Source organism: Neolamprologus brichardi, chromosome 5 (assembly GCF_056152115.1).
Source record: "Neolamprologus brichardi isolate AB-2024 chromosome 5, ASM5615211v1, whole genome shotgun sequence".
NCBI lineage: Eukaryota > Metazoa > Chordata > Actinopteri > Cichliformes > Cichlidae > Neolamprologus > Neolamprologus brichardi.
Window position 1 is genome coordinate 18,414,044 of NC_142108.1, and position 16,346 is coordinate 18,430,389.

Consider the following 16,346-nt stretch of genomic DNA (forward strand, 5'->3'; position numbering starts at 1 on the left):
AATCCCCGCCAGATGAGCATGTGACACTGCGTACCCCCGTGTGCAATAGGTATTTTAGATAGGATCAATATTTGTGCCTATACTTTCATAAAGGCAGTGCCGCTCTCCACCTTATAGGCATTTCAACTGCGTGGGACACACAGCATGTGAATCAGTCTCAGTCATTTTTCCTCCTTAAATCCCCATCTTCTAGGATTTACTGAAATTCATATTGGCTGCCTCTGCAAGATAAATGTAAATCACATTCCCTTATATTTACTATTTATCAGGATGCAGCAGCTCACTTTCAGCAGGAAATATCTCTCACCCGCACACAAACACCCTTGCATTTAAATAGCATTTTTATTGTCCGCCATAGCCTTTCATCTGGGCGTAGGGAGAAGAGCTGCCTCTCCAGGGGAGAGAGTTGGAGCAAGAGCGGAAGGTGGGGAGAGAGAAAAGAGAGAGGGAGAGGTAGAGAGAGAGAGCAAAGCACTATTGGCAAGGCATCGCTGGATGACAAAAAGCCAAGCGGAGAGAAGGAAGGTTGGTAGGTGAAAAATAGATTATGAATACACCAAGCTCCAACCAAAGATATTTTGGAACGTAAGAGAAAATGGCAGCACATGGCTGCTCAAGAGACTTTGAAAGATGGAGAGAGCAACAAATGGCTCAGATAAACAGGGGCTAGAGAGCTAAAGCACTGTCTCTGCTGCAAGGGGGAAAAAGAACGAGGTTTGCATGCATGCTGCAAAGGTGGCTCCTTATACAGCATTTTTTTTTGTCACAAAGCATCAAGTTTAAGCTGAGCAAGAAAATTATTAGTCACGTCACACTCATCTGCAAGCGGCGAAAACAAAAACAAGATGTATTATCACAAAGCAGAAGGCCAGAGCACGCAGAGGTACGTCTTCGGTGTCGCAGACAGAAAATCTTTCCTCAGAGTTCAAAAGTGTTGCAAAACAACAGCAAACACTAATAATCTGTGCAGAAACAGTATAGCCAGTGGATATGATTTACAGTCCCTGGATTTTCTTGGCAACTGCCGACAGCAGGTCTCTTTTTTCTGAAAGCCTCTTACATCTTTTTTTATACTTGCCAAATTGAAACAGTATTTGTTTTAATGGGAGTTCTAATTAACCAGTATGTATTCCCCCACTTGCTCTGCGAGTGGCTGAGCTATGAATGCAGGCTATGTGCTCATCCCCTTTGATTTGTTGTCAGTGGAGCCTGCCAGCTGACACAGTGCCCGGTGAGAGGCTTAATGCCCAAGTTTTAATAATGTGGGGGACTACATGAATCTCCCCCTCTCATTGGTATTCAGGTGCAGAATGTCTTGTTAGAAGTCAGGGAGGGAGGCGGAATGAAGCCAGAGCTCCAGATTGTTCCGTACATTTTCCCCTCTCCATTTTTTTTTTTTTGGCAACGGCAGAGCTTGCTTCTTAAAAATAATTCATCCCATTTTTAAAAGAAGCGTCTGCGCTAGCTAATGGAAGAGCAGCAGCACAGTTTGGAGTCTCCCCTGGCTTATCTCTCTCAGACAGTTGTGGGGAGTCGCTGGTGAGCATGGTGTCAGCGTGCGTGGTACGATGCAGCGCCGCGCGGGCAGGCAGGCCTGGGGACACAGATCAAAGGGAGGCAGGGGTGAGAGCCGCTCTGCCTCTGATCCCGTGTACGTGTGTGTGTACATGTGTGTGTGTGCGTGTGTGTGGAGGCCCGGCCCACTCACACAGCCCAAAGGCCCTCCTCAAATACACACAGACACACATCCTTGTCATTCCAAAACACACAACACTTTCATAAAACTGCAAAACAGAAAAAAAAAGTTCCTCACAAAACTTTGTGAACTTCCTTCATCAAAACAGCAATAAAATCTCTATCCGCCATACCTATCCAACTCACAGACTTCCCACTTTTCCTATCACGTCTCCTTATCATAAGGACACCCTACAACAGGCCCTGCATGCATTTCCCACTTTGATTCAACAAGAGAAATGCTTCCCGTTCCCTTTTCCCCCCCTCCTCCTCTATATTTCTAGAAATTCTGCCACTGAGCTCCTTTCGCTGGGCTTCAGCAAGTGCCGTTGTTTTCTTTCCTCTCCCAGCAGGTGTCCCTGTCATGCAATAATGAGGAATTCAGCCCAAACGGTTTCAAGCAAATGCAATGGCCATGAATGCTGCTTCAAAGAATCATTTGAAAAGTATCTTGCAGCATCATATTACTGGGATTTGTTGAAAATGTGCTGCGTGCTTGAGAGATGATTGCCTGTTAAAGTGCACCTCTTCAGCTGAAAGAACGCCAATTTGCTTGTTTGTTTGTTTTTTACATGTGCAAAATTAATATACAAAGTATCGTGGCGATGAAAGGTCAAAAGGTCTACTTCAAATTGAATATTAAAAATGAAAAAAGACCAGAGAGAAAAAGCAGGCGTCAAGCTTAAATCTTCAGGTAAGGATGGCTGGAATGCCTAACCTCGATGCCCTTGCCAGTACCTTTTTCCAACACCTGCTGTGCTGCTAAATGAAACAAGGCCAACAACAAAACACACTTCTGGTTTCATACCTATTGCCCAGCCATGCACAGCTTCACTCCCATGACCCCTAAATATACTGCCTCCCTCAACCAGCCAAACACGCTGTATATCCCACAATGACAGCAACCAGTTTGAGTGTGGATGGCTTTTCCACTGCCTGTAATGGGAAAATGTGTGCTGTCGGGATAGGTTATGGGATTGGGATGGACGCGAGCTCCTGTCGGGACTGCTGAACGCTGCAGGATTCCATTACAGACTTGGCACCTCGCCACCGCAGCCCATTTACTGCGAATCAGAGAATTTTTGTCAATCTTTACAGCAACCGCGAGGCCATCAATGCCAGGCACTTGAAGAAATAGCTTGCACATTCCAATGCACAAGCATATCTCGAGCAAACAGATGCCGTGTGTAACTTACAATATCATATTCTCATTTCCATCTCGATAGAGAGTCTCTTTGTGTTGATTTTTTTTTTCAATTACAGGAAAGGAGGAGAAAAAACAGGGGAATAAAAAAAATAACACGAAAAATAAACAGCGAGGTGTGGAACGCGTGCCGATAATTTCCAAAGATGAAACCCAGCCGTCGTTTGATTGAAATTCGGTTAAATGCAAGGAGAAGACAAAGCCCTCTCCGACTCTGAGATGTTAAAGTGGTTGTTTGTTCTGTGAATTTTCTGTGTCGTGAGTTTTCTGTGACGAGCTTGCGAAGTGAGAGGGGGGGACAGATAGGAGCTGCCCAGCACAGCGGGATGCTGCACCAGGGAGTGAACTCTGATTCTGCTGTCAGTGGGAGCATTCATGTCCACGCTGAGAGACTGATAGGAATGCCACACATCATTCTGCATGCGTTCACTTCAGTGCGGTGCAAACTACTGCGCAGCCAAAACATCCACACCATATACATATGAAAACTCCCCCACACATGAAAGCTGAAAACGAACACAGTTTAACTTCAAAAATAATTAAATAAATCTAAAAAAAAAAAAAGGACAATAAACAAATAAAGTTTATTTTAGGTTGTTTTATACAAAGACTTTTGTCAAACCATGTCGATAGAGTAATTGAATACTGAAAATCCAGGCTGCACAGTTGCCCAAAGGCTCCTGTCCTAATCCTCACTATGACAGGAAATGTTTAATATCCCAACACATTCTGGAATGTCTACGAAGAGAAGGAGAGAAAGCGGCAGTGTACCCCACGCCAGTATTAGAGAGCCATTAATGAAAAAAAAAAAAAAGACTCCATGTTCCTGGTGTTTTTCTGCAGGTTTGCAGTGAGAGCATTAGCAGTTAAAGCCTCTGTGCCACGATTAACAATCAAACACGCTGTGAGCCTCCATGTTATCCTCCGTCGCTCCAGAAGGAGAGAAAATCTCTTTTTTGTCACAAAATCCTTAATTCTTTCTTCTCTGAAGAAAGAGGGTAATACCAAGAATGTTTCCAATCTGCTTTGAGAAATATTTGAAGAAAAAAAAAAAAGAAAAAAAAAACTCCCAATAAAACACGTGTGAACGACGGGGTAATTGTGGACAAATGCAGCATTGAAATTCATTTTCAACTCTTTACACACCATTTCAATCTTATTTTCTGCCTGTTAACCACATCTTGTTGGTGAGGGTGGGCAAGACTGGCCAGTATTGATGGGTAATTGTGTATAATTCACTCCGTACACACGATTTGCATCAATACAAATCATTTTTCATTCTCTGCTACTTAAAGCTCAACCCTTACCACAGAGTCCTATTTAAACGCTCATTAATGGAGGAGTCCAAAGAGGTTAAACATCTGAAATCCAGCAATTTAGAGAGAAGAAGGCAAACAAATGTGCACATATAGCCGCGTGCTTTAAGATGGCAAAAGGAGAATGGGTGGGGATGATCCTTTTTTATTTCAAAGGGAAACCCAAGGTGGTCCCCGTAATATTAAAAAAGGAGGTAAAGTGAGCAGCAAGGTGAACTTACAGGAAAGCCTGTGCCACCCTTCTCAGAGATGCTTGTAAATCGCGTCGTAAAGACATGAACAAAATCACACATAGCACTGGAGTCCTCCAGCTGCAGACAATTACGTGAAGAAGATTATGGGTATACATTTATAAGCTTTAGCTAATTATTTCATCTGCATGTGTTCTCTCTCTGTGCTGTGCAGGATTTAGATGTCCCAGGAAAGTCGAAACCGCTGTTTGGAGCAGCTTGAGTACTTGCGGTGCTATCAAGATGAATTTTAATTTGTTGATGTTAATCCAATTGTTTTACAAATGTAGCAATTTAGAGTAGCTAAAATAAATCCAGGGCTTTGGAACATGAACATAAAAGCCCACACTGGCAGTTATTTTGCTGAACACGCTGTTTCTGAATTTTAATTTGCAGTCAAATACAATTACACATTCTGAAGTGTGAGAGGAGGAGGGGGAGGAGGGACTTTGGTACACTAAAGAGTGTGAACGCCACCTATGTGGGAATATGCAGACAAGTGATGAAAGTTCACTGGACTGACCTGCGGGGAGAGCCCGTTGCCAACGGAGTTCATGTGGTTGCTGGATGCTGAGGGGCTCATGAATGTGTCAGAGTAGCTGGAGAAGCTGTGGCGATTGGACGACAGACCGTAAGCAGAGCTGCTGTCAGCACTCAGACCTCCCTGATGCATGGAGGATGGAGGCAAGGGTTGGGGCCTGTGCAATGTACTGCTGCCCTCTGACATAAAAAAAAACAACAACACATGAGCACAGGTGAGAACAAATCAGGAAATTTTCTTAAAATTTTCTTAAAATCTGGGCTGAGGCCCACCGGGAATCCTCACAGAGGCCTCACAGTTTGAGCTCAGTCAGTCATAAGTCACACATTAAATGTCCTTCCTGTGTATTCTTTGGCACGTAGAAATGCAGCTTTACACAGGAAAAGCGTAAAGGACAGAAATGACCTTTGCTCATAATACAACCCTTATTTTTGTCCCACTGTGACAAAGATGTGATTGTAAAGATAACTGCTCGCTGCATGGTTCTTATATGCTGCACATGATTCAGACATAATTTATGACACTATTACCACAAAAAATACGGATGGCATACCACAAATAAGCAGGACTAATGTAATATTTACCTAAATTTGATTAAACTCCGAGAACAGAACATAGAGTATATTTTGGCTGGATGTTGTGTCAACCTCACCCTGCGATAGTGTGGTGCTGGGGTAGCTGGACTCTGGTAGCTGGTATGTGGGTAAAGTTGGCATCCCCGTGGGTGGGAATCCTCCAGGAAGAAGGTGGTTGAAGGCAGCTAGCTGATTGGCCCCGGCCTGTTTGCGCCACCGAGCCCGCCTGTTGCTGAACCAGACCTGCGGGAATAAACCGGATCTTGTAAAAGGTATGACTCCACATGGCTCACAGGATTTTATTTTATTCATTTTCAGCTGTTGTTTTCAGCGTCGTCTGTTTTTAACCATGACAGACTCTCAGTGGAGTCCGTCGGCTCCTGCCACCTGCAATTAATCTGCTGGTTGGCGTGAGTGTTGTTGCTGGTGCTGTAGGAGCTCAGTAGTGTGGTCCCTGTCTTTCTTAAGTGGTTGAGGCTGTGATCTATGTAAACAGGCTGCCCTAAGTCCACTTCAGAAGGAAGGAGTCGTTTAAAGGTCAGAGGTAGGTCACTAAGCTCCGCATCACACACCTCGAGTATGTTTGCGAAGCTGCTGCATGCTTTGAGGGAGGCCCATTTTTCCCATTTCTGTAAACACAGTTAACTTGTTTATAGCTATTGTTGTTTCAGTGTGGCTGTGTGGTTGTTTTTAAAGGGGGAAAAAAACAGGTTTTAACTTCAGAGTCGAAACGCGAAGTTCTAAGGCTACAAACAGCAAAAATGCTCGCAAAATGAGCAGCGCTACTGAAGCGCAGACACACAATGTCACTTCCCTGAATGAAAGGGGGGGAAAAAATTGGACCCTCTGGAACGGCAAAGATTTACACACTTTAAAAAGGCTTCTGCTTCAACAAAACATGAATATAATCAAGCCCTTTTGAAAAGATCCTGCAACCTGTTCCATTTAACCAAGACAAGGCCCGGGTTTCACTGTGTGCTAAGGGTTGAAGGACATTGATCTATGCCTCGCACAGGCAATTCATCAGAGTTTAATACACTGTCAGCGCAGTTCATCTACTGTTGTGTTTCAAACGGCCAGGGCTATTGTGAGAGCACATGAAAGAAGGGGACAAAAGCCCCTCCATACGCCACAGAGAACAGTGGACACAAAGAGGGGGCGTCCCTTTTAAACAGGTCTTAAAGAGGGACACTTTCAAGGGGACTTACACAGCGACATACTCACTGCTTTTTGGGGGCTGCCTCTTTTTGTACACACAAACATACATATAAACTTGTAGAGGCTACAAGGGATCTCAGCCCGTCGGAGATCTTAATTTGAATGTGCTTCTTTTCAAACACATTCACTGCCTCTGGTGTTTTTCTTTTCTTTTCCTTTCTTTTATTTGGACTATTACTCAGTTTAGTAGCGAGTGCTTAGGAGAAAGAAAATAAGATGCAACAGGCGATGACTGTGTCGGCACTTGAGAAAAGGGCAAACCTCAATTATGCAGGTGGAAAACCAACAGGAAATCTTTATCGCAAGCCCGATTGCTCCTGAAGACTACGTCTGAATCCCTCAATCAGCTATTCCAAAACAAATGTGGTGTGTGTGGCTTTTGGGAAATTTCTGCTATTGGGATGTAGTGGAGCGTGGTCCAAAGTCTGAACTAAGCTCCAACTGGGCCAGACAAACAGCTGCCTAGGCTCAGGGGAGGAGGACACGGGGGGGTACACCCCTTCCTTCCACACACTCCCGTTCACCCCACCCCGCAGTGCCACTTCACCTCCGACCTCATCGACTCACCCCACTCGTCTTTTATGTTCACTTTAACTTCCTTCTCCCTTTGTCATCTGAGCTTAGGAAGGAGCTGTTCCATCATGGTAGCCACAAAAACACTTAAAACACTGAAGTCACTTTTTGCTTTCACCATTTTCCTTTTTCACAGATACATATTCACAGCCTTCTATTGTTAACTTTGCCTATATATTTATATATTTTACTTCAAACTACTGTTTTTTTTATTAAACCTATTTTGTCCTAATTGTGAACATTTGTTGAAAACATCTGACATACAAAGTTTGTGCAAATTTAGTTTAGTGCAAATGTTCAGTTAAATAATTTAGTATATACATTTCATCTATCATGCTACTATGGAAAAGCTATTTCTGCGGCACAGGGGTCTGATCTCAATCATTTCTCATCTTGTTCCAGCTGCTGGAAAGTCTCACACAGAGAAAACTCTGGAATATCATCATGATTTATTGAAAGCTGCAGTACTCTGAGAATTTCAACAGTGAAAGTTTTGCAGACTACCATACAGGCTGCAGCTCTGTCAACATGCACAAACAGTGGATGCAATGTTTAACATATTGGACGGAAGATGAGCATGCATCACAGACTGAATGGCTTTCTCCAGCAATCACTGGGCTCTTAGCACAGACTGGGATAAACATGTATTCAAGAGCCTGTACACTATCACACACATGCATACATTACTTGCACAGTCTTATACATGCACACATCCACTCTCACACTGACTAACACACAGCCTGAAGCTGAGGATTTGAGGCTGCGCTCTGGAACCTGATCACAAAGTCACCTTGGACCACAGATTCTCCTCTGCTATCCCCAATCCGGTTTAATTCTCTGCAGTACAGAAAGCTGCAGCACTTCTCCATGACTCCCTATCTACCTACAAGTGTGCAGTTGAATTCCAATGGCTCACTTGTGCTTTGTTTTTCATGTACTAAACTGTTTTTTGCATCTAGTGCACTTGGACAGGCCTGCACAGCAGCTCTGGATCTTTATGGAGGAAGTTTTGGGAGGAAGGGCGAAAAGAGGAGATCTAAAACTCAACATTAGGAGTGAAGACTGTTGTTGAGTGCAACCAGAGTAGAGGCCGTAGATGCAAACCTGAAACACCTCAAACAAAAAACAAACCCCCCCTGCAAATACGACAAGGAGCAGGACAGTTTAAGTCTCGTGTCTGTGTTTAGCTGCATGCGTCTCTTCGCTGCATGTAATCTTCCATTCACCCTCAGCCAGCAGAATCGACTCCCAGCGATCAAGTGGCATTTGGCGTTTTCTTATCACCGATCGGTGATGACACACGCGCGCACACACTCACACTAACACTGTAAAGGCGTGACACTGCACTGCAGTAAAAACCTGTCAGTGTTGTTTCTCTTAAATAGGATCACTCATATTTCAGGATTCTCCATTTATACAATCCTCCATGAATTATTTTGTCAAAGACAAGTACTGAATGTGTGACGCCTTTCAGGAGCCAATTTGCACCATTCGGTAGATGAATACCAAGAGCCGAGATAATGACAAAACAAAATGTGCTGCTGACTTCATATCCACAGAAAACACAGAGGGGTGATGCAACCAGCTTCAACACACAAATCCTCTTCTGTCTCATACCACGCAATACCCCCCTCACCTCCTCCCTCACACCTCCCCTCCTCTCGCCTTCCCCTCTTCTTCTTCTTCTTCACCCCCCACTCCCCACTTCCCTCTCTCTGATTCCCTCCCTGCCTGCCTTCCAGACTGGCACTATGCTAATTAAAGTAGCTAGGAGTGTGAATTTGTGAGGAGAGTGGGATTAGCTTGATAAGTATCAGGAGTACAGAAGCACTGTACCAAAGTCATTTAAATTCTAATAATAAGAAACTGTTAGAACATTCACACTGATGCATTGCAACAATTTCTCCCGTACAATCTACACAAATCCTATTTATTCCTTTATGAAAAATAAACCCGTACTGGCGGGAATGTAGTTGCCCGTTGGATTTGGTGGCAACAATAACCAGATCCATCGTGCCTTTTCTGCTGAAACTCAATGACGACCTAACAGTCAGGGAACTGTGTATCACCTTTTGACATTAAGATTATATTTTCACCAGCTATTTGGAACGTTTGAATCAGCATTAGTCTGAATTCAGCTACACTGCTCTGTGACGTACAGATACAGAGGCCGGCCCGGCACACAGACTCCACCGAGGCCTGTTTCCCTGTTGCTCGCTGCATGCGCCAACAGGCCAGTGCGAGCCACAGATAAAGAGAGAAACTTTTTACCAAATTGATTTGCACACTTCGTAAAAGCAATGCTTATACCTTATTAGATTCCACTAACTATAATAGCTACATGCAGAATGTTTATTGGTAATGAAAGGGGACCTATGTGACAGATTCGGGAAAGCTAGCCAGCAGCAGCAGCACGCTGAGATGATGAGCCGACACTCTGGAGTCAGTCTCTTTGGAAACTTCAGTCTAAATAGAGGGGAATGTAATTTGCTTCATTTGCTAGAGCTGATTTATGGAGGCCTGCACAGCTCTCCCCATCCTGGTCCACTCCTCAACACAGGGAACAAACACAAGCGCTGCTCTCCTGGAATGGCTTTGCTGCCTGCTCCTGTTAAAACTGAGGGGTTATCAGATGGAAAGTGGCAGAGCATACTGCATCAGTGGAGGATATAGTGAAGGTAGACTTGGCAGTGTCCCCTCCTACTGAGACAGGCTGGAACTAATTGCTGAGAGATATGGATCATATCCCACAATTTGTCAGTTGGGGTGATAAAACCACTGCAGGGCTCGGGGTGGTAAGGGAGTGCTGGTAGCTCTGCTGAAAGGGGCAGCGAGGTTGATAAAGATAGATGGTGAAGGGGTCTTAAAATGGCAGGCGAGGGCAGACACAAGGGAGTTAGCTCTGTTTACGAGTTTGGGTTGTGAGTCAGCGCTAAGCCAAACACTCATCACTTCAACGAGAATCAAGCGGTTTAATTTACAACACGGCTTTGAGCTCTGGCTGCTGAGCGCCAGCGCAGCCATGTTTGCAGAGGTGCTTGCCGCACGAGTGCTTTTACCTCTGCACCAAACCTAAAAACTGCTTTTCACATTATCGCTGTGTTTAATGACAAATGGATAACAGCGAGCCGTGACAGCTGACACACATACGAGTTAAAATATGAGTCTATGAGCCTCCTCCAACACCCCCCTTCCTACAGACAGTTTCTCAGCCCCAAACACCGGTTAAGTCTCTGAACGACATCTGGAAGATACGTCATTGCAGCTGTGCTGGAGAGGCTTTTCTCTCAGGCCAAAGGGTCTCCTCTCTTCTGCCCTGTGATGGGCCATTTGGGCACCTATATGTAAGCCCAGCTGGTGGAAATTTCCCGAACAAAGTGATACAAATAGCACTCACATGAACAAGCTGGCAAATTTACATTTAAACAACATCCTTTCATATTTAGCTTCTATTCTCTCTCTTACTGTTTAAATACTGAAATGTTTATGTGGCATCTCCAGTAGTCATTAAGAACAAACCCCGAGATATATTTGGGGAAACAGAGATAAAACTATCAGAAAATTCTTAGAACCACAATCCTTGAAACATGCTCGCTGCACTGTAGGGCAACTTTGGGCATTAATATATTTTGGCTACCAGAGTCCCTTTCTTTGTAACCTTCTCAGAAAATTAAGTTTAAGTTGACCTTTGGAGACTTTCAAAGCCTTAAAGAATTAGATTATGAGCAAAACAGCATTAACAAATTATAGCCATGTCTCAAATTCCTCAGGTTTTCACATGACATCATTTAAGTCTATTATCTAACAGCAGAGAGGCAGCAGTCGCTTCATGTTCTTTTTCTCCTGCTCTCATGTTTACATGAGATACACATTAAGTCACGCTTGAATTTTTCTTTTAAACCCAAAGAGTGACCACTCTCCCTGATGACTTTGAAGTGCACTACAAAGATGTATATACTTATATCACCTCTGTCATAAGGTTTGCTTAGTTTGTGTGGCTATATTTGTCCGATCAAAATGCAAAATTGAATGCTATTTTTAAATCAATAAAATAACTATCTTGTCTTGACTCGCTTCTTACACTACAAGAAACCCCCCTCAAATATATTGCCTTGTAACAGCGGTGAGATACATTTCTCCTTCCCTGAGTGAGGTATTACACACTCAGACATATTGGACATCCTTGTTGGGGGGTTTCAAGATGGACAAAGACATGTGTGGAATCAGTTACCCAATTGCATGTTTGGAGTGTGATGCACAGTTAGCATGCAGTGAGGAGTTGGAGGGGTTAGGGTAGTGTGAATGACTGTGGTAAGAGGAGAGGGGTGCCCCAGACCCTTATTCTTTTTTACTAGCAGTTGATTGATTAATGTTGTTGTCGGAGCATAGGGTCCCCAGAGAGGCTGAAGAGCCCTGTGTGATATGTGGAGGGTTTTACAAGCAGCGGCGAGCTTGAAAGTGATGGGATGAGATCCTGGCCAAAGGCCGAAATGAGAAATCCATCAGGAATGCATTCCCTTTCTCTCCTCTCCCTTTTTTTCTCTCTCCCTCAATCTTTGGTAGAACAGCTGCTGCTATAACTCTACTGTACATATCTTTCTTCAAGCTTACATACAACTGCAGGGCACTCAGGCTGTAGGACAGGTCCCCGGATCTGAGGTGCGAAGGAGGGGAGTATCTCTGTCAAAGTACTTGAACATGAAAGATAATGGTAGACAGCAAGCTTCCTTACATGCACAGTGAAGTATGACAAAAAGGGGCAATATGGCCCTGATGGATGTGTACACCAGTACCATGGGTAAAAGAAGGCAAATGTTAGGTTTTGGGAAAAAGATATTGCTCCTTGCAGTATCTTTAGTTGTTGGTTTAGTTAGATGTTAGCATTTATGCAACACAGAATCCCTTAAGTCTTCTGTATTGGGCTAGGCCTCAGTGATTTTCAGCATTGATGGGTTTTTTGCACAAAGCATAGCTAAACCTCAATTACACATGCGCTTCTTAAAGGAGTAATGTACCTTACTTACAAATAAACTTCTGAGCACTTTGCTGCTAATTTTTCATGTAAATTAACCTTTAAGATTTCATCTTAGGTGGATGTTTGCAGCATCAAAAATCACTGGAACTCTTTCATTTTTTTTTTTTTTTTTTTTTTTTTTTTACCAAACACAGTGTAACAAGATTTGCTGCATGTTCTCAGAGTTAACTGGAAAGCGATGTTTGCTGTGTACTGATGTCTCAGACAAAGGGGTCTCAAAATGATCCAAACTTCACAGCCGAGCACCAGCGGAAATGCGTTTTCATGCAGTCTGACTACATCACAGTGTGCATGCTTATCAGTCCGAGTACTGGTACTGCTTGTCTAACCTGTACTCTGGCCTCTGTAAGTTTCGTCCTCTGAGCCAGCTCCTCTCTGGTGTAGATGTCAGGATAATGCGTCCTTTCGAAAGCCTTCTCCAGCTCTTCCAGCTGCTCGGCGGTGAAGGTGGTGCGGCTGCGCCTCTGCTTCCTTTTAAGAGGCAAGTCGGGCTCAGAATCGACATCTGAACCATCATCTGTCCGGTTACCTGAGGGGAAAAGGAAAGGACAGAGGGCCAGATGTATCATCACTAAATGAAAACAAGCTAAGAAGCCTTTTATGTGAATAAACTGAGTGGTGAGGGGGGAAAATAGCCGCAAATATGGGTTGAAACTTATCATAAACTCAGCATTAAATGGATTCTAAAAGAGCCTCTTTTGTAGTCTCAAGAGTGGGGGACTGGCAACACAGTGGATTCAAATGACAGCTACTTTTCTCTCAGTATACAACTGGGAGAATATTATCTTAATCTGTGGATATTTATTTAATATAGAAGAGCCCCTGATATACAATCCTGCCTCTGAGAGGGGCCCCAGAGGCTGTGAATGCAGAGAGCTGAGGGGGAGTGGGGTGTTGGTGGGTAGAGGGGTTAATCTGCACAGGCCACCTTGCTGCTCCTCACCCTGCTTTTCTCTGTCATTGGCCCAGGGCACACTGCTCATACACAGTGCAGCCAAAACGTATAAAATAGAACACAATATCACACCAAAACCATTCAGTCCCATGTGTTTCCATCTGCTGTCATTAAATGAATTAGAACACATTTTACATTACTTTTTAGGCATTCAACTAAGCTGAATTTTTGCTCGAGGAATATAGATACAGCACAAAGCCGTACAATCCAGGCCGACAGGGAAATTTTTGACAGCAAATATGCATTACCATTGCACATTACCATTATAACTGAATTTAGAAAATTGCATCATTTTCACCTCCTCTGCATGTCTATTCAAACTACATGGCCCTTTTCATTTCATGTCATAAAATTCATATTTTCATAATTTCCTCATTGAGACATTGACAAGGCTGCGTGATGTGCCAGTGTTGCTCCAGGCCTAGTTGGATTGCATCACGCACAGTCCAGAAAGTGTGGGAGAGGGAAAATAAAGAGAGATACTGAAGAAGAGGGTGCATGAAGAGATTTCCGCCTCTGACAGAGGCCCTTTGCCATTCAGCTCGAATGAAAAACTATGCTGCTCACCTGAGTGTCTCGCCTGCGACTGATTTGTTGTTTTACAGCTCCAATCTCCGCTCGTAGCTCACTCTAGTCAAATCTTTCAACATAAGTGGACAAAAGAATACTCAGACCTGGCCTCCAAATAACAACTGTGAGAACAAAAGAGCAACAGAGCTGGCGGAGTCTCAAGGCCAGCTCCAGAGTTTAATTAAACAAGGAATTATGGGATTATATGGAGACTATCATTACAGGCCACTCTATGAGTCTTCTACGAACATTTTTTGTCCCCCTGAGCTCATGCTCAATGATTCTCTGCGGATTACATGTGTCCGCAGGACATGAGGCCGCATTCATTAAATCAATTCTTCAGTCTTATCCTTTTTAATAAAGATTGATTCTTGAAGCACAAGCTCACTCCGCTGCAGAACACCCTTGAACATACAAAGTTGAATATGTACATACACCACATATCCCTTTGTTGGTTTTCATGAGGATGCGTACATCCATTTGGGCAATAACTTGCCATGACGACACTTGAGACCAGCCCAGCGGTCTGCGGATCACTTTCCAAAGTCACCTCTGTGTCCTACAGGGAGACGCCGGGGCCACAGCCGACACATTCTCAAGGGGTTCGGAAAAAGACACCAAAGTCTTCTCCTCCTCAACCGATTTTTTTGTCCTCCCCTTTGTTCGAGGTGGGTTTTTTTTTTTCACTGACTTTATTTTGTCACTAAGCTGATGTGGCAATCTTTGTCACATTTAGCACCCATTAGCAGGCAAATGACTCCTAAGCACCTCAGCAGACAATAGCTTGTACTTCTGCTCGTCATTAAGCCCCGCAGAGCCAACACATCTGCTCTCTCGTACATGAACCAGAAGCACGAGGTCAGCGGCCCTGCCTGTAATGAGTAAGGAAAAATGGAACACGGCACACGCTGTATGGAGCCAACTGGGAATGGGGTTGGATGTGAAACTCATCTATATGCTGACTATATTTGGGTGAGAGAGAGCCCGCCGCTGATTGCAGCGGAGTTGCAATAAAGGACAAGTCTATCCAAAGAGCGGAGGAATTAAAACGTGGTCTGAATATATGCCAGTTAAACACAAGCACGCATGCACGCACACACAAGTACATACAGAGAAAACAGCCACGTCTTCGGCTGTTTTCGGTACAAAACACTTTAAAATCAAAATTTCATGTCTCCTTTTTCTCCTCACTTATTTGCCAAGGTGAACAGACAAAGACAAAATACGACAGAACAAAATCCCTGCAGGGCTGTCAAGGTCAATTCCTTAATGGTCTGTTCGGCACAAAAAAGGTACATTCTGATTAGACCTTTATATAATACGACTGCTGTAATTTCCATTCAAATGTTCGTGGGATATTGATAAACCACTCATGCCTTGTCTCATTGCTTATTGTGCAATTAGAATCTAATTATGTGGCATCCAGTGGGCACGATTAGTGTCGTGTACTCTCCTCCAGGGGCCCTCTGAGGTTTTCCCTCAACATTGATTTAAAATTGTGCCCCATAATAAACAGGAATTAATCAGGTTTGCACTCTGCTTTGTCAAAGTAAATACCTGATAAAGATTCAAATTAGCACTGGTTAAACGAGATGGTTATTGCACAGACGGGTTTAAGGACCGACTTGAAGATAAGACAACACTGATCTACAATATTACAAGTTACAGTCCCAAAATATGACTGATCTGATAAGTTTAAGAAGGCAAAAAGTCAATGATACAAGTAAACACATCCATACTACTGTGCAGATCTGCTGCATACATTTTATATACACCTATTTCTATTATTCTGTTTTGCAGTTAGTATTTTACCAACTGGGAAAATTAATCAGATTTTAGATTTTAGATTTTGAAGATATTTTTTAAGATTTATTTAAGATATATTTATTTTGAAAATCCATCAAAAAACACATATTTGTATTTTCTTTCTTGAGATGTTTCACATCCATGTCTATATCATTCAATAGGAGGTCTATTTAGACTAAACATATTTATTATATTTAGTATTTAGCAATTTTTCGTTAAGGTTTTAATGTGGGTTTGTTGCTTTGTAGAGTTTTGCTTTTATTATATGAACTATTGTTGGTATAGTGAAATAAGGTCGGTGATGGGTGGGGCTGGGGTCTATAGTACACGTGAAGCTTACAGATGTGAAGAACCGCATCCTTTCACCTCAGCGTGACTTTGCGTCAGCGATGCTTTAATTCTGAGCAGACCTTTTAGATAGCACATTCCTCTTGGTCTTGAAGGACTCGAGCTGCTAGTTAATAGTTTTAAGGTTACTGTGAGGTTTAAAGCCTGCTCTCTTGCTTGATGCTCCTCTGCTGACCTTGCAGACAGAACACAGGCAGATGGGATCCTCATCACCCCGTTTCCTCAAAACCCGTCCTCATGT

The 16,346-nt window shown here is 43.4% G+C and overlaps 1 protein-coding gene across 2 annotated transcripts in view; it reads right to left on the reverse strand.

Annotated features, from left to right (window-relative positions):
* The window catches only part of pax7a (paired box 7a), a 43,898-nt gene that overhangs the window by 10,001 nt on the left and 17,551 nt on the right, over nucleotides 1–16,346 (reverse strand). For both annotated transcript variants that reach the window (XM_006783239.3, XM_006783238.3), the window contains exons 5-7: nucleotides 12,756–12,955; nucleotides 5,678–5,843; nucleotides 5,008–5,204 (exon numbers count right to left, since the gene is read on the reverse strand). In XM_006783239.3, coding sequence (XP_006783302.1) covers nucleotides 5,008–5,204; nucleotides 5,678–5,843; nucleotides 12,756–12,955 — 563 coding nt within the window. The remainder of the gene's footprint in view (nucleotides 1–5,007; nucleotides 5,205–5,677; nucleotides 5,844–12,755; nucleotides 12,956–16,346) is intronic.